General features: G+C 44.2%; 1 protein-coding gene across 1 annotated transcript in view; it reads left to right on the plus strand.

Moving 5' to 3' along the window:
• The window catches only part of CTNNA1 (catenin alpha 1), a 92,146-nt gene extending 73,448 nt beyond the window's left edge, over positions 1-18,698 (plus strand). The window contains exons 12-18 of the mRNA XM_056856050.1: positions 407-607; positions 2,196-2,347; positions 8,014-8,124; positions 9,447-9,628; positions 11,840-11,945; positions 17,382-17,516; positions 18,411-18,698. Coding sequence (XP_056712028.1) covers positions 407-607; positions 2,196-2,347; positions 8,014-8,124; positions 9,447-9,628; positions 11,840-11,945; positions 17,382-17,516; positions 18,411-18,698 — 1,175 coding nt within the window. The remainder of the gene's footprint in view (positions 1-406; positions 608-2,195; positions 2,348-8,013; positions 8,125-9,446; positions 9,629-11,839; positions 11,946-17,381; positions 17,517-18,410) is intronic.
• The last annotated feature ends 2,285 nt before the right edge of the window (positions 18,699-20,983 follow it).

Consider the following 20,983-nt stretch of genomic DNA (forward strand, 5'->3'; position numbering starts at 1 on the left):
GCAAGATCAGTGTTCTGGTCTAATGAAATCGTTATTAAGTATGTGTTCAGGTATTAGATTGGACTGCGGTACTCGGTTGCCAGATTGATCTATAAAACATTTTGTAACATTGATTGGTCCACTGTCATATTTTTATATCCACTCATCATATCAAAGACTTTGAACTGGTAGATGGTTACATTCATCTGTGGATGAAAAATGGAAGTAAAGGAATTCTTTATGAACGGGAACTCTTTAATCGATTGGGTTCGTGCTCATTGCGTGACATCGAGTGCGTGTGGCTTTTGACGGTCTCAACCATTTTTCTTATATTAATGCTTCAAAGTAGTGTATCTAACGTATGCTCACATTGCTGTAGACATCAGGGCAAAAATGTTACTTTCTAAATTCCTTCTTTTACCCCCAGAGAATCATATCCTGGAAGATGTAAACAAGTGTGTCATTGCTCTTCAAGAAAAAGATGTTGATGGCTTGGATCGCACTGCAGGTGCAATTCGAGGCCGCGCAGCCAGGGTAATTCATGTTGTCACTTCTGAAATGGATAATTATGAACCTGGGGTCTACACAGAGAAGGTTCTAGAAGCCACCAAGCTGCTGTCAAACACAGGTAAACTCTTTCATCCAGCTTCTCTGTTTTTAGCCTTTTTAAATGCCACTATGGTGTCTGCATTAGTAGGTACTGCGGGCACACAGAAATTCTCAGTATTTAGGGTGTATTAGTGTCAAGATTTGTCAGCTTACATTCAATGTATTTCCCCCAGAATATTAGCTTGAAATCTGGCTTTAATCTGACGTTAGCGTTTCCCATTCGAAATACAGGAAATAAAATCATCAGGATGTGACTGACTTGCAGAGACAGCGTATAACAAGTGTTCTGTTCGAACAGTTTTTTCTGTCTAGAAGGAGAAAAGTGTGGCTTTCCAATGGTGCCTTAAAAATGTGTATTTTAATGTGCACTTCTACTTCTCCGGCCTTGAAGTGAGCCTGCACTGTTGGACTATCAAATGCCAACCAGCGCCAGTCATTTATCAGCATAATGTAAAGGCATATTAGAAAGGTCTGTTTCACCGCTCAGTCTTCACAGAAAGCCACCGTGGGCACTTAGTTCACTCTGACCTTGAATTAAGATGAATTAATCATAAAATCAGTACCCTAGTTCAGAATAATTTGTTGTTGGTGCCAACTGCTGAATTCCACTCGACCACTGTGTTTGTGTCAGTTGTAAGCTTCAACTTACAAGAACGTGCTGATGCATCTTTGTGCAGCGGCCATTACGTTGTAAAGGGTGTCATAAACTTAACTGCATAAATTAAATGTGTTAAGCATGCCATTTTCTTAACCATTTTTTAAAGGTTGTTGTCAGTTCAGTGCTTGGTTCCAGAGTCTTTAGGGAACATTAAGCAAAAACTTTGCGCAGATAAGACCTACCCTGTTCCATTCTGCAAGATAATTGTGATAAATCCCGATGTTCCTTCAGCTCTGGGGTATTCCTGGTGCAACCCGTGTAAGATTCTTATGCAGTCTCTGCCCAGGTTGCCAAATTGGTCAACAGCACATCGATAGGTTTCCAATTTAATTGAACTCACCATTGATTACACCATCAAATGACAGCGTTACCAATAGTTAAACACAGGTGACTTGTACAGCCTGCCCAGAATTCCTGGATTCTTTCTGCAGAGATGATTTGAGAGCCAGTGTGGTGTAGTGGTTAAGAGCGGTGGTTTGGAGCGGTGGACTCTAATCTGGAGGAACCGGGTTTGATTCCCCACTCCTTCACATGTACGGCAGAGGCTAATCTGGTGAGCTGGATTTGTTTCCCCATTTCTACACGTGAAGCCAGCTGGGTGACCTTGGGCTAGTCACACACTCAGCCCCCCCTACCTCACAGGGTGTCAGTTGTGGGGAAGGGAAGGTGATTGTAAGCCGGTTTTAGTCACCCTTAAGTGGTAGAGAAAGTCTGCATATAAAAAACCAACTCTTCTTCTTCTCTTCTGCACAGTATACGCTGCAGAATATTTCGGTTTAACATCTATTAATAATTCTTTAATTCTAGTGAGGAGCGCACGGATTGAATACTATGCCAATTGATGCTTAGGCTTGTTTACAATGTAGTGAGGCAACAGAACCCCCTTGCCTTTTTGAAAAATTCATTGTTCTGGTTTCTAGAAATTCTGTGTGTTTTGTGTGTTCCTCAGTTATGCCACGTTTTACCGAGCAAGTCGAAGCTGCTGTGGAAGCGCTGAGTTCTGACCCTGCTCAGCCAATGGACGAAAATGAATTTATCGATGCTTCTCGGTTGGTGTATGATGGGATTCGTGACATCAGAAAAGCTGTGTTGATGATCAGAGTAAGCGAGCGAGCCCCTACTTGCTTGAAACTGCATTCTCTTTTTATTTATTTATTCTCTTTTTATTTTTTTACAAAAACCAACACATGTTTTATTAAAAGGCACACAACACTAAATAATAAATCTGTGCACAAATCTGTGCAAGCCACGGCGCTCTTGATTATTGTATCAGATGAGGCTCATTAGTCCATGCTTCTGTCTGCAGTTGAGCAGTTGTCGCTCCTTTGAATACAGAAGTGCTCGGCTCCCCCAAGCAGCACCATGGGGCCATCAGCAGAGGACAGGAAAGGTTCTGCTTACTGTGTCCTATTCACCTCCAAAAGGAAGGGCAGCTCCAAGCTGCCTCCTTTCATTCAGCCTTGACAAATTTACCGGTGAGGCTGCTTAACCCTCTCTCCCCTCCACCCGGATCACCCCCAGACTCCTTATTAACCTGAAGACCGAGGATCTGAGTTGCTTTTACTGAGGTGAGATCGACTGGTGTATGCTGTATTAATAAATCTGATTCTGATTCCAAGGTGAGAAAATAGCAGCATCACTTTTGAAACCTGGAGCCCTAAAAACCAGCCCATTGCAGACAGTGGTAGGTTGATAAAGAGCAAGCTCTTTCCTACTCTTCAAGCCCAGTGCAGGATTTTCTGGGTTTGATTCCTCACTCCACATGAGCAGTGGACTCTAAGCTGGAGAACTGGGTTCGATTCCCCATTTCTCCCCATGAAGTCTGCTGGGTGCCCTTGGGCTAGGCACAGTTCTCTCTGAACTCTCTCAGCCTTTCCTACCTCACAAGGTGTCTGCTGTTAGGAGGGGAAGGGAAGGCGATTGTAAGCCACTTTGAGACTCCTTTTGTAGAGAAAAGCGGGGTATAAAAACCAACTCTTCTTCTCTGAGGCTGAATTTGAGAGTTTTGAGAGGCATCCTGTGGCTTCCCCACTTCAGAAACAGCAATATGGGCCCTTAAATCCACAAGCGCTGAAAATCTGGTCTGTGAGTGTAAATCTGTTGTGTTTTGCTTGCTCCTCATTTGCTCCATAAATTCAGCCCAACGTGAACTGAGGGGCTACATAAAGAGCAAATTAAAAACAATCCGCAACCTTCTACTGCAGGTTCCTTCTTTTACCCTCTAATTGTAAGGTGCCTGTCCCCTCTGCTGCTGAAGCCCCAGTCATGCAGAAGAATATTATTTCTTAACATTGTGACTGCCATGAATGAGCTAACTTGCATTCCTCTACCCCCCAAAGGGGGGGGGGTACCAGACTGGACTGTGCATGTCTGCTATCTTCACGCTGCCGTAGAATTCAGACAGCATGAGGACAGAGAGCAGGCATAAGGCGAGACATAAGGGGAGGGGCTGTGGCTCAGTGGCAGAGCATATGCTTGGCGTGCAGAAGGTCCCAGGTTCAATCCCCGGCATCTCCAGTTAAAGGGACCAGGCAAGTAGGTGATGTGAAAGACCTCTGCCTGAAACCCTGGAGAGCCGCTGCCGGTCTGGGTAGACAAGGCTGACTTTGATGGACCAAGTGTCTGATTCAGCATAACGCAGCTTCATGTGTTCATATGACTCTTCCTGCTGGCAGTAAAACTGAAGGGAAGCGAGCAGCTTTCCAGTTGCCTCCCCTTAGTAGCTATGCAAGGGTGTGAGATTGAGGTTCCTTAGGCCTTCCTCACATCTCTTACCCAAGGAAAAGTGCCGGGGAATCTGCATTGCAGCGCAGAGAGTTGAGAAACTGGCAAAGGAAGGAGCAGGGGACCCTTCTCTGTCTGCCTCTCTAACAGCTGTCTGCCTCCTCCCCTGCCCCCCAGGAGTGGTGCCCTGTAAAGGCCCCTTAGCACTGCATGAGTAAGGAACTGTTATCCTGAAACCTGAAAGGCTTATATGGTGATTTCCCTGCCCCCTTCCTTGACACATAAGCATAAAGTTGAGCAATTATCCCTTAATACTGCTGGCTTTAATATAGAGCTTTGTGAAGGTAGCCATCATATCCTAGTAACTGAGAGTGATCCACCAATATTACAAACCCCAACATTTAAAAAAAAAATCTGAAAGGAATTATTCCCTAATCGCTGCAGACAATCTACAGTATCTCAGAGCTGAAGCAGTTCATTTGCTAGCTGAAGGATTTTAGTTCATCTGCTTTCCATCACTGAGGATTGACTACTATCCTGTGTTTCAATTGGGGCTGTCCTTGAGTGTTCAGAAGTCGCAGCTGTTCTATAGAATGCTGCCTTGACCCTTTATGGGAACCCAAAAAAGGCATCATGAGGCTTTGAACAATATTGAGTTGTTGCTGATTGTCGAGCCCAGTTTAAGGTGCTGTAAATCCATAAATACCGAAAGCTAGTCCATTTCCATTTATTTACTACCTCCTTTGACCAAAGGTCTTGAGTTTAACAATCCATAAATACCTTGGCAGAGTAAACCTAAGGAATCCCTTTTCTCCTGTTCAGACCCTCTTGCCTCTTAACATCTGTGAGGGTTTTCCTAATGCCAACCTTCAGGCATGCATTGAGCTAGAGAGTAGAGAAAAGTCTCTCTGGTCCCTGTGTGTTAGGCAAGGCTTCCTTGGGAAGAGCGTTCACCATGTCATTCTTTTGGCCTTCCTTTTTTAGAAGTTTGCATGCTTCCTCCGATTTCAGCAAGAGTTTTGTCTAGTTTTACAATTGTTCTAATGTCTTGCTTCTTATAAGTTTCTTTGATTCTTTAAGAGTGGGATATAAATATTATGGTAATGATTTCGGGGTTGACAAAATATGGACAGGCATCAAAGGCGATCAAGCAGCACTTAGTGACTCTTGTGCTGGAGAGCAGAAGATTCCCTGCTTCACAAGGAGAAAATGCTGAATGAAGAGAGCCTTCTAAAATGAGATTAGATCTAGCACTTTGGCAAGCAAAACTCAAAAGCCAAATGTTTTGTTTGCATTTGGTAGTGTTTACTCAGATTTTTCATGAACGCGTCAGCTGTTAAAGTCTAAGTGCCTCTTAATTTTCTTCAGCTGAAGGTGAAAGCCCATATCAGTAAAGTGGTAGAAAGGATCAACATCAAAGTAAAATTAAATATTGGAACATGAAGCATAAGAATATTCTGCAGTTGGTGTGCACTTTGAATTAAACAAGTACATAATAAAAAATACCTGCTACAATGAAATACCTTAAGATGGGTCCCCAACCTTTTTGAGCCTACGGGCACATTTGATTGGTTGATTGATTTACATTTGGAATTCTGACATGTCATGGTGGGCGCAGCGACAAAATGGTTGCCGCAGGAGGCAGAGTCAGCCACAACATGATTGCCACAGCTTAACTTCAGTGACACAGTGTAGATCATTGTGTTGTGGTGGCAGCTGCTGCCGAGGCAACATTTTTTAAAAAAAATCTGCACAGCCAATCAGAAGCCTTGCTGGGCAAAAGCCCTACCTGGCCCCACCCACTTCCTAAAAACACTTAGCAGTTGCCAGGAAAAGTGTTGGCAGGCACCATGGAACCCATGGGCACCATGTTGAGGAACCCCTGCCTTAAGTATTCTTCCTAGATTAACTACAGGGCAGCTGAGGACCAATCTTTCCTTTTTTCTTGTATATTGAAATATGGCTCTAGGTAAAAAGATGGCTGTGAGATTAATTTGACGGCTGGGACACAATAATATTTACTTTCCAGAATGTGAACTCTCATGCATTTTCATCAAGGACTCTGAGGGTTGTTTTGTATTTTAGCATGAATTTTTCCCCCTAATGTTGATTCCCCACCCCTGCATAAAGAATGATATACAGGCATACTTCGTTCTGTTTGCGCGTTGCTTTATTGCGCTTCGCAGATACTACATTTTTACAAATTGAAGATTTGTGGCAACCTTGCGTCAAGCAAGTCTCACTTCGTGTCTCTGTGTCGCATTTTGGTAATTCTCGCAATATTTCAAACTTTTTCCTTATTAGTATATCTGTTATGGTGATTTGTAGCAATAAAGTATTTTTAATTAAAAAGTATGTACATTTTTTTAAACATAATGCTATTGCACACTACAGACTACAGTATAGTGTAAACATAACTTTTATATGCACCAGGAAACCAAAAAATTCACGTGACTTGCTTTATTGCGATATTCGCTTTATTGCAGTGGTCTGAAACCGAACCTGCAATATCTCCAAGTTATGCCTGTAGATCCCTCCCATTCGGCTATAATTCCAAGCGAAGCAGTTGTTGCATTGTACTTGGCTCTATTTCTGTCAACTTCCGATTTCTGAGCGGTCATAATAGACCGAAGTCCAAATAAAACACACAGGGATTTAACGCATGGCCAATTTGTCTTGCCTTTGTGCCTTAAAAGTAGTGAATTCCCGTGGTCTAAACGCACGACCATCCAAGGGCTGCGCATCGGACCCACCTTAGGCGCGAATTAAGCCAAAAAAAAAAAAAAACGGGTTAAGCAATCCCTGGTTTCTAGCGATCTTTTCTGTGCTAAACTGCTACTTTTTTTTCATTTCGCTACATTACCAGAATGCCGGCGTGCGTGTAATCACACGACTAGCCCGCTACTAACCTCCTTTTGTTCAAGCTTCCAGCCCCGACAAACAGCTGAGCTGCGGATGAGCAAGGGCGGGGCAGGTGTGAGCCGCGCTGCTGGATAGGAAGGGAAGTGACGTGAAGGGGAAGGAGAGCTCCTTTTATGGACTTCCGGAAGGAGGGCAGAGGGTGGAAGGGGTGGAGCTTCTCTGGCCTGAAGAGTATAAAAGGCCAGAGGAGAGCTGTAGCCAGGAAGGAAGCAGGCTGTGACCCAGGCTGACTGAGCATAGAGCCACCCGGGTAGCCTCCAAGGGAGAGGAAAGCTCAGACTCTCCCTCGGACTGGTCTGAGGCTGAAGAGGCGCCTCAAGCCCCGACCCTCCAGGCCAGACAGACGCCGCCCCCCCCCGACCAGCCCTGTAGGGGGGTGCTTAACACCGTCACGATAGTATACCGGAACGCTGGTGTCCCAAGGGAAAAAAAAGGGACAATCGGCCTTTGATTGGATAACCCCTCAGCCAATCCTTGGGCAATGACACGGCAGTCACTCCCCTACTATCCCACTTTATATGGGTGGCTCAAACTCATGGGGAGCCTCCAGCAGCTACTTGCTTCGGACTTATAGTGGGATGAACTACTGTCATGTGTTTGACTATCCAGTCTCGGATTAAAATATTGTGAGATAAGGGAGGAACGAACCAAGAACATTCTGCCCATGCGTTAATCCCCACAGTTGCTTAAACTCTTGCCTGTACTTGAAAAGCTAATGGTATTCTGAGTGCTGTGTTCCTGTTGTAGCCTGTTCTACAGTAAAAGACCAGAATTCTCCAGTACTGGCTTGAGGAAACCCAAAAATTCCCTTTGGGGGTGTGGTTGACAGAAATGCATGGTTGCTATACAAACCTTTGTAGATTAATTCATCGTTTTCCCCAAATCTAAACTCCACACCTCTTACTGCTGATGGTCAGTTGGTTAGTTAAAACCCTACATCCCAATTTTCCATCAGATTTACCAGCAAATTACCTCCTTTCAGCAGCTAGCTACAAATACAAATCCCCAGTTTTGTTTAGTTGAAAGTTTGAATTGCATTCCAAAGTAAACCTAATTCTGGAGATGAGTGTTCCCTTTTACTGATCTTGGGTTTGATTTGTGTTTAAATTTTGCTTTCTCAGACTCCCGAAGAATTGGATGACTCGGACTTTGAGACGGAAGACTTCGATGTTCGAAGCAGAACAAGCGTTCAGACGGAAGATGATCAACTCATTGCTGGCCAAAGTGCAAGGGTAAGACAAGCAATTCTGATCGCTACTAGTGAAATTCATTTAAAATGTTGAACTACACAATGTTGAACTACACAAAAATCACAATAAAATCAGCAGACTACTTTTCATTTTAAGAAGTAGAAACGTCTATACTGGGGATTATTTAAATATAGATCTTTACCAATTGAGCATTAGTTTCTCAAATCTGAAGAAACCGCAGTCCTCTTCTACATTCGCTATACCTTTTGGACTCTCCTCCCAGTGTGAAACATTGAATCATCGTCTGCTTATAGACACTGTGCCTTCAGCCCTGACTTGAAAAGAAGGGACCTACTTCCTTACCATATGTTGGGCTTCCTTTTGTGGTCCCCTTTTCCTTCTCTCCATTGCTTTTTCTTTTAAAGACCCACAGCAGAAGTTGCATCATCAGTATGATCTTAAATGATAGCATGAGTTACAAAGCAGGTGTCCTACTGCTCAGCTTCAGTCAATCCGCCTCTCCCGCCCCCCACCTTTCTGGTCACACCAGTTCATCTTTAACCATAAGGTTGTTTAACCAACAGAGGATGGTAGTTACAGCCTCACCCATCTGTGTTGGCTGCTCCAGTAAATTTAAGATCTTCGCTTGAGCCCCCTGAGTTTTGGCGATTTACAGACCAGTATGATACACGCTGACCTAAACAGGGTGTACCTTAACTTTAAAAACTTTGGGTCCCCTGAATAATAGGTGCCTTTGTGCAATAAACAAATGCTTAAACTTGTCCACTTCGTTTATCTGCCTGAAGGGCTGCATGATAACTGTTCTATGAACTCTGTAACAATTTGAAATAGTACATAATTTGCTGTGAAAGCCACTATTCTTTACAGTAGAAAAGAGGAAAAGAAAGCAAACCTTTTTTTGGGATTGTGGCAATTTTTCTCACTGCACTGCTTCAGAAATCAGCCTTTTTACCAAGGGCTTTATTTCTCAGTAGTGTTTACTGAGAGGAAGACCCAACAAGAGATGGATTGACTCAATAAAGGAAGCCACAGCTTCAATTTGCAAGATCTGAGAAAGGCTGTCAAAGATAGGACATTTTGGAGGACTTTCATTCATAGGGTCGCCGTGAGTCAGAAGCGACTTGACGGCACTTAACACACACACAGTGTTTACTTACAGTGTTACTAGGTAATTCACCATAGTCACAAGCTTTAGATCAAAGTGGGATGAAATAGTCTCATCAGCCCTTCAGGTATAATTTAATCCTACCTCCATGAATAAGATTGGCTGGTGCAAAATATGCCTTGAAAAGAATCCCCGCTGACGAATGGCTAGAATTACATGGAGCAACTCTTCATTCCAGGCTATCATGGCTCAGCTCCCTCAAGAGCAGAAAGCAAAAATTGCTGAACAGGTAGCCAGCTTCCAGGAAGAAAAGAGTAAACTGGATGCAGAAGTTTCCAAATGGGATGACAGCGGTAATGACATTATTGTTCTGGCAAAACAAATGTGCATGATTATGATGGAGATGACAGACTTCACCAGGTAAGGATTCTTCATGGCCGTTCTCTTTAAGCCAGCACTTCAGGGGTAACTTGTCCAATGAGGTCGTTTTAGATGGCACTGGTCCTTACTGGATGCTGTTGACTGATGCTGATTAGTATTACTTTTAACAGCCACTCAGTCTTGTCAGGAACTGTCTGCCTTGCATGTCCATTAGTGGAATACTTAACCTAAATATAAAGTGATTTGAAATCCCTACATCTTCTAAAGATTCAAGTGTGTGTGACTGCCCATACCTATTAATTGCAGTTTGCATGCATCCTCCAAGGAACTAGTGGAAAACTGTGCACAGTAGCTGGTTGGTCTGTAAGAACATAAGGAAAGCCCTGCTGGATTAGACCAAGGCCCATCAAGTCCAGCAGTCTGTTCACACAGTGGCCAAACAGGTCCCTCTAGGAAACCCACAAACAAGACAACTGCACCAGCATTATCCTGCCTGTGTTCTCATTCTGAACTAAAATTTAGGTAGTTTTAAAGCTAGAACAGAGTAGAAAACCCTGCAAGGTTTTGATTGCACTCAGAAATTTAAATATAAAGTGTTTTACGGTGCATATTGCAGTGATTTAGTCAGTCTCATTCAAGATGATTATCTGAATTTTGGTTTTTTATAGGTTTGTGGCAGAGGTGCCACTTTAAGTGTAATCAAGGGCTTGGGCACGTGCAGGCAGAATCCCTTCCACTTACATCCCCATGCCACATCAAGCTATTCTGAAAACTCCTTTAAGTTTCAGAAGTGGGTGTCGTTTCAGTGGGTGGGGGTGGGGCTGGAGTGTTGCAGTTCAAGAAATACAAGCCTTTGTTACCCTAGTCTCCCTTTTTGGTTGGAGAATTAGCTGAGGAGACTATATTTTGCAAGAGGCAGAGGTAATCGGAATATTTCCCCTTTGTATACATAGATCAAATCCCTGTGGAAAACCTTTAATAAAGAGGAGATGTATTGTAATGATTAATTGGTTTTTATCATAAAGCAACTTTGAAACACACACAGAAAAACACACAAAACCCAATATATTCAAGAACTAGAAAATAAAAGGTAGGGTGGGGTTGGACACAGGGCTAAGAGGAAAAAATATAGTTACAAATCAGAGGGTTAATGTTCAAGAGAAGGCAGTTGCGTGTAGTAAGGAGCGACCAGCGTTTCCCAAAGGAAAGCAAAAGGAGCTGTACACACAAGAACAGGGTGCACGTTTTGGATCCAAGAAAATGCTCTCACTTCGCCATGGCTAAAGGGGAGATATTTCTACCTGAAATGTGTCCTGGGGCGCTGTGAAGTTACCAGTAACCAAACATTATTGGTGGACAAAGGCTTGATTGCTCTTTTATCAGCTTAGTAGTGAGAAAAGACAGGAGATGGAAACAATACTTAGGTTCTTCTTGATCAAGTTCTGCTATAGATTTCTAGATGAAGGGAGATGTTTCTCAGGAAGGAGGGGATGATTCAGAGGGGTTTGGTTCCTGGCTATTGTGCAGCTTGATGTGTTTGTTTTCTGGATATCTGGCCATGTTGAGTAAAGATTCCAGTTTCCCTAATTATTTGAGAAGATTACCACGGTTTCCTTACCAGCTGCAGGAGAAAGCTAAACATATTCTGAACAAGGTGTGTTTCTGTCTCATTGCTCCATGTCGCACCTGAAGGGAAGCAGGCAGGCAGACAAGACTGGGCTTACCCGGTCAGCTCTGGAGTCTGTCACAAAGATGGATGCCAGAAAGGTTCCATTTTGTCTCTGGCTATATACCGCAGTGCCCACTCCTTGTGTGTTCACTCTAGTCTCAGGCAGAGAGGTCTTTCACATCACCTACTTGCCTAGTCCCTTTAACTGGAGATGCCAGGGATTGAACCTGGGACATTCTGCATGCCAAGCAGATGCTCTACCACTGAGCCATAGCTCCTACCCTGTCCTTTTTCCTTCCTGAGCCTTAAAATGGGTGGGGGGAAGGAGTAAACCCCCCATGTTGAAACTTTAATCCATATTCTTTTTCTCTTTTCCTCCCCTCCCCGCAACCTAGCAGCTGCTTCTTGCTGCTAAATTATGTGCTTGGGGATCCAGACATGAATCCTAAGTGTTGTGTGTAGCTTGGCTCCTGTACAATCTAAATATAACCGCTATACAACAGGGAAATAGTTGGCTAGGAAAAATATATCTGGTTTGCGGTTTTCGACTCCAGAAGACTAACGCCGTTTTCTTTTTGCAGGGGTAAAGGGCCATTAAAGAATACATCCGATGTTATTAGTGCAGCAAAGAAAATTGCAGAAGCTGGGTCAAGAATGGACAAGCTAGGGCGGACAATTGCAGATCATGTAAGTCATGATGGATTTTTACAAGACTTCAGTACAACTTCTGTACTGAAGATTTCCTAAGAGGTTTTGGGTAATTTTACTTTACCTAATTTCAGCAGCCAGAATTGTCTTTACTGGATTCTGGAAGCAGTATATAACCCTAAATATCCATGACTGGCTAGAGAAAATCAAGGAAATTCACTTTTAAGCTTACTTACTTAACAAAGAGGGAAGTGCTTGCTTCAGCTTGATTCCTTATGAGTTCCCTTAATTAATCGGATGGCACAGTAACGTGTATACCGTATTTTTCGCTCCATAAGATGCACTTTTTTCCTCCTCAAAAGTGAGGGGAAATGTCTGTGCGTCTTATGGAGCGAATGTGTGTGAATCCGGCCCCGGGGAGAAGGGCAAAACTGCCTAGGCAGCTCAGAGCAGTTTAAACCCCTACCGCCCCGCTTCCCGGGAAGGGGGGCGGTGGGTCTTTAAACTGCTCTGTGCTGCCTGGGCAGGCAGCGCAGAGCAGTTTAACCTCCCCCCGCGCTTCCCGGTCCCGAGGCTCGGGACCAGGAAGCGCGGGGGGGGGGGGGGGTGCGGAGGTTAAACTGCTCTGCGCTGCCTGGGCAGACAGCATGGAGAACTTTCAAGACCCCCCCGCCCGGCTTCCAGGGACTCCCTGGAAGCCGGGCGGGGGGTATTTAAACTGCTCTGCGCTGCCTGCAGAGCAGTTTAACCTCCCCCCTCTCCCCGCGCTGGAGTCCAGAAGACTCCCTGGAAGCCGGGCGGGGGGGGGTCTTGAAAGTGCTCTGTGCTGCCTGGGATGGCAGCGTGGAGAACTTTCAAGACCCCCCGCCCGGCTTCCAGGGACTCTGCTTTAAAGCCTCCTCTAAAAACTTGTTTTCCTCCTCTAAAAACTAGGTGCGTCTTATGGAGCGAAAAATACAGTATTTTATTACACGCCGTTTGTAGTGCTGGATGTGTGTTTTTCCTTGATGTGAATGAGATGCTAAAATTTTGATTCTTTAATAAAAGAAATTGACAAGATAGGATGGACAATTACTGGTGTTGCAAGTCGTTTCGGGTTGTCATTTCGGGTTGTTGGTTCACAGAAGATAATTTTGCAGCTATCCACTTTTCATATGGCCTCTTCCCAAATAAAATTCCCCATTCCTTATTCTTCTCAATAAGCGTTGTATACGCGGACGTCTTTCCTAGTATTGCTTTGAATTTTCCGCGAGGCTCCCTTTTTGCTGCAGAAAGTTGCCATTTCTGAGGGAAGAGGCCCCGGCACTCATAAAGTCACTTGCTTTCACTTTGCCTTTTTTTTCTCATCAGTTTACAGGTGTTCCCAGTTTGTAGCAGCTGGGGTGTCCCCCCCCCTCCCTTTTTAAAGGATGTTCGCCACTTGTTGTCAGTGGTCATAAGTTTTTTCGGAAGAAGTGAGCTGTGGCTCACGAAAGCTCACACCCTGCCAGAAATTTTGTTAGCCTTTAAGGTGCTACTGGCTTCTTGCTCTTTTCTACTGCCACAGACAGACAAACAGGGCTGCCCACCGTGATCTGTCAGTTTTTCTGTGCTTTTTCAGCTTCTCAGTCTCTAACTCTGTAGGCACTCAGATCTGAGGTGGAAAAATACATGTGCCATCAAGTCCTGCATGGGCAGACCTCCCAGTTGCTTACAGAACAAGGGTTTGGCATAGGCTGCACAGTAAAGTTAAAAACACAGGCCTATATAGTAGCCTAGTAATTCACAATAAATAAATACATAAAACACATACACAGTTGATGTACAACCATACAAGGACCAAAGTAGGAACAAACTAGAACCTAATTTGGTCCTACTTTGGTCATTGTATGGTTATACATCAGCTGTGTATGTGTTTTATGTATTTATTTATTGTGAATTACTAGCCTACTGTATAGGCCCTGTGTTTTTAACTTTACTGTGCACCATATTAAAATTTATATATTTGTGATTTTAACGTTCTTCAGCTCAACCCTTTCGGTTTGGATTCAACATTTTGGTTGAGTTTAATTTGCCCCCCCTCCATTTTTTTCCCCCTTGGCATAGGCTGACCATGTGAAAGATGACGTGGGGGAAGCAGTCATGGGGTGCTAAATTTCCAATTTGGAAGGCTTTAAGAGGGGAGTGGACATGTTCATGGAGGAGAGGGGTATTTGTGGCTACTAGTCAAAATGGATGCTAGTCATGATGCATACCTACTCTCTCCAGGATTATAGGAGCATCCCTATTATATTAGGTGCTTTGGAACACAGGCAGGACAATGCTGCTACACTCGTCTTGCTGGTGGGCTTCCTAGAGGCACCTGGTTGGCCACTGTGTGAACAGACTGCTGGACTTGATGGGCCTTGGTCTGATCCAGCACGGCCTTTCTTATGTTCTTATGTATATGCTTTTGATCCATAGTGGAATTAGACATTGACCCTACCACTAACAGTGTTGTCAACGTTTTGAACCCAGTAGCTATCTCTGACAGAGGGCCCAAATAAAAGTGGCCAGTGGGGTATGGTGGCTAGAGTGCCGAGACTAGGATTTGGGAGCCCCAGGTTCAAATTCCGACTTTGCCGAGAAAGCCTGCTGGGTCACCTTGGGCCAGTCACACAGTATCAAGCCTAACCTACCTCACAGGGTGTTTGTGAGTATGAAAAGGGAGATGGGGAAAACAATGTAAACCACTTCATGTCCTTACTGGGGAGAAAAGCGGGTTGCAAATTAAGTATATTAAATCAATCTTTCACTTTGCAGTTTAAGGCACTTTCTCAGCTATTAGACAAATACTTCACCCTTTCTAAGAATGTAATTAATTTAGTACTCTGTCCCTTTGAGAGTCAGCGTGGTGTAGTGGTTAGGAGCGGTGGTTTGGAGCGAAGGAGTCTGATCTGGAGAACCGGGTTTGATTCCCCACCCCTCCACATGAGTGGCTGATGCTAATCTAGTGAACCGGGTTGGTTTCCCCACTCCTCCACATGAAGCCAGCTGGGTGACCTTGGGCTAGTCACAGCTCTTAGAGCTCTCTCAGTCCCACCTACCTCACAGGGTGACTGTTATGGAGAGGGGAAGGGAAGGTGATTGTAAGTCGGTTTGATTCTCCCTTAAGTGGTAGAGAAAGTCGGCATATAAAAACCAATTCTTCTTCATTACCGTAGTTTGTTCTGATGCTTTTCCTTGCGAAATTTGTTTCTTTCCGCAGCACATGCATGCTGTCCTCAAAAGTAAGGGCATACATATTTTGTAGCTAGATGAGCTGGAACAGGAGAGTCTGTCTGTGCAGCTCGTCCATTCTCTGCCTTTCCCCTCCCACCATGTGGCTCTCCAGTTAAGAGCTGCTGAAGTGGGCCCTGCCGGTTCCATTGATCTTTGTACTCTCTGAAATTTGTATTAAAGCTTCCTTCCCCCTATTTTAGAACAATGGGCCGCAATCAGCATGCAGGATAATACCCTCATAACTGATGATTTGGCTAATTTCTAGGGCATAATAGATTTTTTTTTTGGGGGGGTCTTTGTTAAACAGTGTGAAACTCTGTTTCAGTGCAAATTCTTCTCTTAAAAAGAGGTAGAAAATTGCTCCAAAGGGGGAAGCTATTCAGTGTTTGCCTCTTCAAAATGCTCTGGAAGAACTTGGCCACATGGAACCTAGTAATACGCAGCATTGATCAAGTTACCTTCTCAGGCCTCCCATTGGCACATTCTGGGGAAAGTTGAAGGCATATTTAATACTTTAGCTACAGGGCCATAAGAGATTTGCTCCGTGGTGTCTTAAGGACTGGGTTCTTCTATTGACTATCGTTTCCAGTGTCATCTGAATTCATTGTCACATCCCTGCATCGGCTTTTGACAACATTGATCCCACTGCCGATCAGTTATGTCTCTCGTTTTTATCCCACCCCTTTTCCAAGGCACTCAAGACACCATACATGGCTCTCCCCAGCCCTGTTTTATTCTCACAACAAACCTGTGAGGTAGCTTAGGCTGTTTCCCTAGTCCCTGAGAAAATCAAGCCGAATGTTCACTTGTTAATTCTACAGCAAGAATTTCTTAGGGCAAATATGGACGAACGAGAAGCTGTGAATGTCGCCTGCTTCTGCCTCATGCAAACAGGTCAGAGGTGACCAGCCGCCTTTTTCATTGTTTGGTGGTGAAGTTGCTGTGATTTGATGGTTTTGCTGCTATTTACTGATCTTACCAGCGTGGTGTAGTGGTTAAGAGCGGTGTTGTGGAGCAGTGGACTCTAATCTTGAGAACCGGGTTTGATTCTCCACTCCTCCACATTAGCGGCAGAGGCTAATCTGGTGAACCAGGTTGGTTTCCCCACTCCTCCACATGAAGCCAGCTGGGTGACCTTGGGCTAGTCACAGCTCTTAGAGCTCTCTCAGCCTCACCTACCTCACAGGGTGTCTTGTTGAAGGGAAGGGAAGGGAAGGGGATTGTAAGCCGGTTTGAGTCTGCCTTAAGTGGTAGAGAAAGTTGGCATATAAAAACCAACTCTTCTTCTTGTTACCGTTTTTGTTCTCGGTTCTTGTGCTGTACTTCAGCTCTCGTGAGGTTCAGCTGTCACGTTATGCGGTCAGTTTTATTATGGCATGTTATTTCATTTGTAAGCTACTTCAAACTTGGCATAGAATTTTTTTTAATGCGCATTCGTCAGGCTGCCTGTTTCAGTGTCTTCAAGGCCTGTCACGTCTTGTATTTTCCTCAGCTTCTGACCTCTGCCTGCCTTGCTTGTTGATGCCATTGGCCAATCTGCCCTGCTGCCACAGTGGGCCTGAGCAGGCAGAGATTTCACAGACTGAGGGTGGATGGGCGTATGAGTGATTATTTGGTTAAAGATGTAAGCTCTCCATGCTATCATGCTCTACACCAGTGTGGCATAGTGGTTAAGAGTGGGGAACTGTGATCTGGAGAACCGGGTTTGATTCCCCACCCCGCCACATGAGCGGTGCACTCTAATCTGGTGAACCGGGTTGGTTTCCCCACTCCTCCATATGAATCCAGCTGGGTGATCTTGGGCTAGTCACAGCTCTCTTTGAGCTCTCTCAGCCCCACCTACCTCACAGAATATCTGTTGTGGGGAGGGGAAAGGAAGGTGATTGTAAGCCAGTTTGATTCTTCCTTAAGTGGAAGAGAAAGTCGGCATATAAAAACCAACTCTTCTGTTTCTTCTTTGTTAGCGTAGTTTGTTCTGATCCTTAATGTTAGAGAAAAGCGGGGTATAAAAACCAACCTTCTCTTGAATGACAGCTTGTTGGAACAAGTTGGGTGACAGGCTTTAAATCATATGTATGTGTCTCGTAAGCGAAGCATACTCAATGTCGTGTTGGAAAATACTATGGCGGATCTTGCCTAGGATTATTTCTGTCTAGTGAGATTTGAGCTACGAGTAAAACACTAATCACATTTCAAACTTCTCAGAATTAAGCACTTTTTTTTTTCTCTTTTCAGTGTCCAGATTCTGCTTGCAAGCAGGACCTGCTGGCTTACCTACAGCGTATTGCTTTGTATTGCCATCAGCTGAACATCTGCAGCAAAGTGAAGGCAGAAGTGCAGAACCTTGGTGGAGAACTGGTCGTATCTGGGGTGCGAACAATATTGTAACTGTGATAAAGGCGGACTATAAATAACAAAGACATGAAATCCTGAAATGCTTAGAGAAATCCTATTTTGCCGCTCTTGCAATTGCTGCAAACGGTTATTTTATTCCCCACTCCTGCACATGAGCGGCAGAGGCTAATCTGGTGAACTGGATTTGTTTCCCCACTCTTACACGTGAAGCCCTCTTACACACGAAGCCTTTCCTTTATCCCTTAGAAGCTCCTTAATCCATTGATCTTGAGCAGCATAATTTTAAATCTAATGTTTGAAGGATATAAGGACTGAAATAAATCTTGCCACTGACAATGTAGCCTTGGGATCCCTGTCACTTAATATAAAAAAGCCATTATGTCAGACACAGAGGCATTAGATTTATATGTTAAAAAGGGAGAGATATAACGGGTCGGGATCTAAGTTCCTCATAAAAGCGGCATTCCAAAAGGGCATGAGCTAATGAATCAAGAGAGCCAGAAGAGCAAGGACAGGTCCTGTCTGGGTATGGTATGTTCAAAATTCTGCCTTTCATAGCCATAGAGGGGCTAGCATTCACTCTAGCTAAACAGAAGGCTCTAGAAAGACGAGGAGTTGTCCAATAATAAGTATAAGTGGGCAAAGCACATGGTGGTGGTATTCCCAAAAATGCTGGATGACCTTAGTCACACTCTTTCAGCCTCACCTACCTCACAGGGTGTCTGTTGTGGGGAGGGGAAAGGAAGGTGACTGTAAGCCAGTTCGATTCTTCCTTAAGTGGTAGAGACAGTCAGCATATAAAAACCAACTCTTCTTCCTCTTCTGTTCTGCATCCAGGTTTTTTTTGTATAAGCCGTGTCACACAGGCACTCTCTAAAACAAAGCCCTCTTCCACTTATCTGGTTTTAGGTGGATAGCGCCATGTCGTTGATACAGGCGGCAAAGAACCTGATGAACGCCGTGGTACAAACCGTGAAGGCCTCCTATGTGGCGTCCACCAAGTACCAGAAGTCACAAGGGATGGCATCTCTGAACCTACCAGCAGTGTCTTGGAAGATGAAGGCGCCCGAGAAGAAGCCACTGGTCAAGCGCGAGAAGCAAGACGAGACACAGACCAAGATCAAGCGGGCCTCCCAGAAGAAGCACGTGAACCCGGTGCAAGCGCTCAGCGAATTCAAAGCGATGGAGAGCATTTAGACAGGAGAAATCTGGGTTGCCCCTCATTTTCTTCCGATATTCAATGTGTTTCGTTAAAATTAATTTACTTTAATATGTTGATAGAATCCTTTAGGGTAAAAGGGAGGGTAATCAGGTCTGTGAAGCATGACAATACAACTTTTAAATTCTGCAAATGGGTTAATTTTAGTATGGAAATGCTGTTTAGATTTGTCACTTTTTTCTAGCTGACTTTTAAAGTAACAAATCCTGCTTTAAAATTTTATAGTGTAACCAAAGATGAATTTATGGTAACATTTAATCATTCATGTAGCTGGATCATGTCATTCCTTTCAAAGTATAGTAAGGCGGGTCTTCCCAACTCGAACATATATAGAACTCCTGGGATTTATTCAAGTATATTACATTCTTTGGAGTGGGTAAAGAGGTAAGCTTTGTATGTTGAAATGACCGTTAAATTGAAGAAGAAGAAAAAACTCTGGTTGCTGTTTATAACACTAAGACAACTGTAGAAAAATGATTTGACAAAGTAATATACTGTAGCATTCCTTTTTAATTTAAGCAATCTTGCCTTTGTTATTTGAAACTGAACACACTGGTGTGTTTGTCTGAATGGCTGGGTTCCAGGTTACCTCTTAAGAGTGTGCAAATTGGAGCTATATTGCAGAGGTAAGCAAGTCATGTGCCTGCTCTCGCACTTCGAATGTTTCCCAGCCTTTACCAGTCGGCCTTTCTGTTAGGATTTCCACGGGTGCCCGTGGGAAGGCAGCACAAAGGAAACTGGGCGGGATGCATGGTGCGCCATGAAGAGAACTGATTATGTTCTCGAGCCCAAGGATTTTAATGCTCCTTGTGTACTTGGCTACAAGAGTCCAATAAAAGTTGCTCGCACCAGCCAGGGTGTTGTGTGGTAAGTGGCTGCATGTTTCCCCCCCTCAGCATTCAAAGGAAAATTCATCACTGTGTTCTTCTAAGAAATTGCTATGCATCCTTGCCTTAGGTTTTAAAAGAATCTTAGCAAATAGTGTTTATTCAGACTGCAATTTAGGCAACATTATTTGTGATAACTGGAGCTTTGCGGCATAATTTTGCTGTTTTAAATTTTATGAATTTCTGTTTTATACCTTTTTTCCAATAAAGTCCAGTATAAAATCCAGCTGCCACAGGTCAGAGCTTTTATTACCATTCAGAGTATTCTGAATTCCAAAAAGCAGTCCGGCAACGAGGCCGGTCACTGGTAACTGATGCATCATTCACTTTCTCGGTTTAGTTACAATGCACTAAATAGAAGGCTGCTGTAATAAATGGATCTGCTCTTAGAATGGGCTTGGAACTGCTGGCTGGGGAAAAGGCATTCAGGAGTTAATCAGCTACAAGCTTGGCAACTGACAAGAATGTTTGCTTCAGCGTTTACTTGTTTTGGCTCTCTTCAGAGGCTCAAGAATCAGTCCTTCCAAATAAAAAGAGGTAACGAAGCGAAGTTTTCCAACTTTCTCTGAACTGATCATGAATGAGTCATCTTCAGTCTCCTTCAGGTAGGCTAGGTACTTTGGGATATGCACCCTTCAGCTAAGCTTGTGACCATTGTCCCTGTGCACAGAAAGTTTGTTAGCTCTTTTTTGCTGTTTTCTGCTTGTACTCTGGATGAAGTGCTGGTTTGCTGGACCCGAAGGATATTTGTGGGAACGCCCAAAGAAATAGTCAGTCACGTTAGAGGAGGTTCCATGTCCCAGAAAGCAGGGGTCGGGGGAGGCCATCTAATGTACATATGAAGCCGCAGGCCAGAAAGCATATGATGCCAACAGCGAAGCCTGACTTCTTAGCGGCCAGATACTGAATCAGATGAACAGATTTGAAAATGATCGGTGACTTAGAGTAGGGGTGTGGGGCGGGGGCTGGTCACTTACTTGTTTCGTTGTCTATATGTCTGCATATGTACAAGTACTTGCTAAAGGCCTCCACTCTCTCAACCCCACCAACCTCACAAGGTGTCTGTTGTGGGGAGAGGAAGGGAAGGTGATTATAAACCAGTCTGAGACTCCTTAAAAGTACAGAAAATCGGGGTATAAAAACCAACTCTTCTTCACATTTTGAAGTGTCCATTAATACCAGAGTCAGCGTGGTGTAGTGGTTAGAAGTGATAGACTCTGATCTGGAGAACCGGGTTTGATTCCCCACTCCTCCACATGAGCGGCAGAGGCTAATCTGGTGAACTGGATTTGTTTCCCCCCTCCTACACACGAAGCCAGCTGGGTGACCTTGGGGCAATCACTCTCAGCCTCACCTACCTCACAGGGTGTCTGTTG

Source organism: Euleptes europaea, chromosome 10, assembly GCF_029931775.1.
Source record: "Euleptes europaea isolate rEulEur1 chromosome 10, rEulEur1.hap1, whole genome shotgun sequence".
Classification (NCBI taxonomy): Eukaryota; Metazoa; Chordata; class Lepidosauria; order Squamata; family Sphaerodactylidae; genus Euleptes; species Euleptes europaea.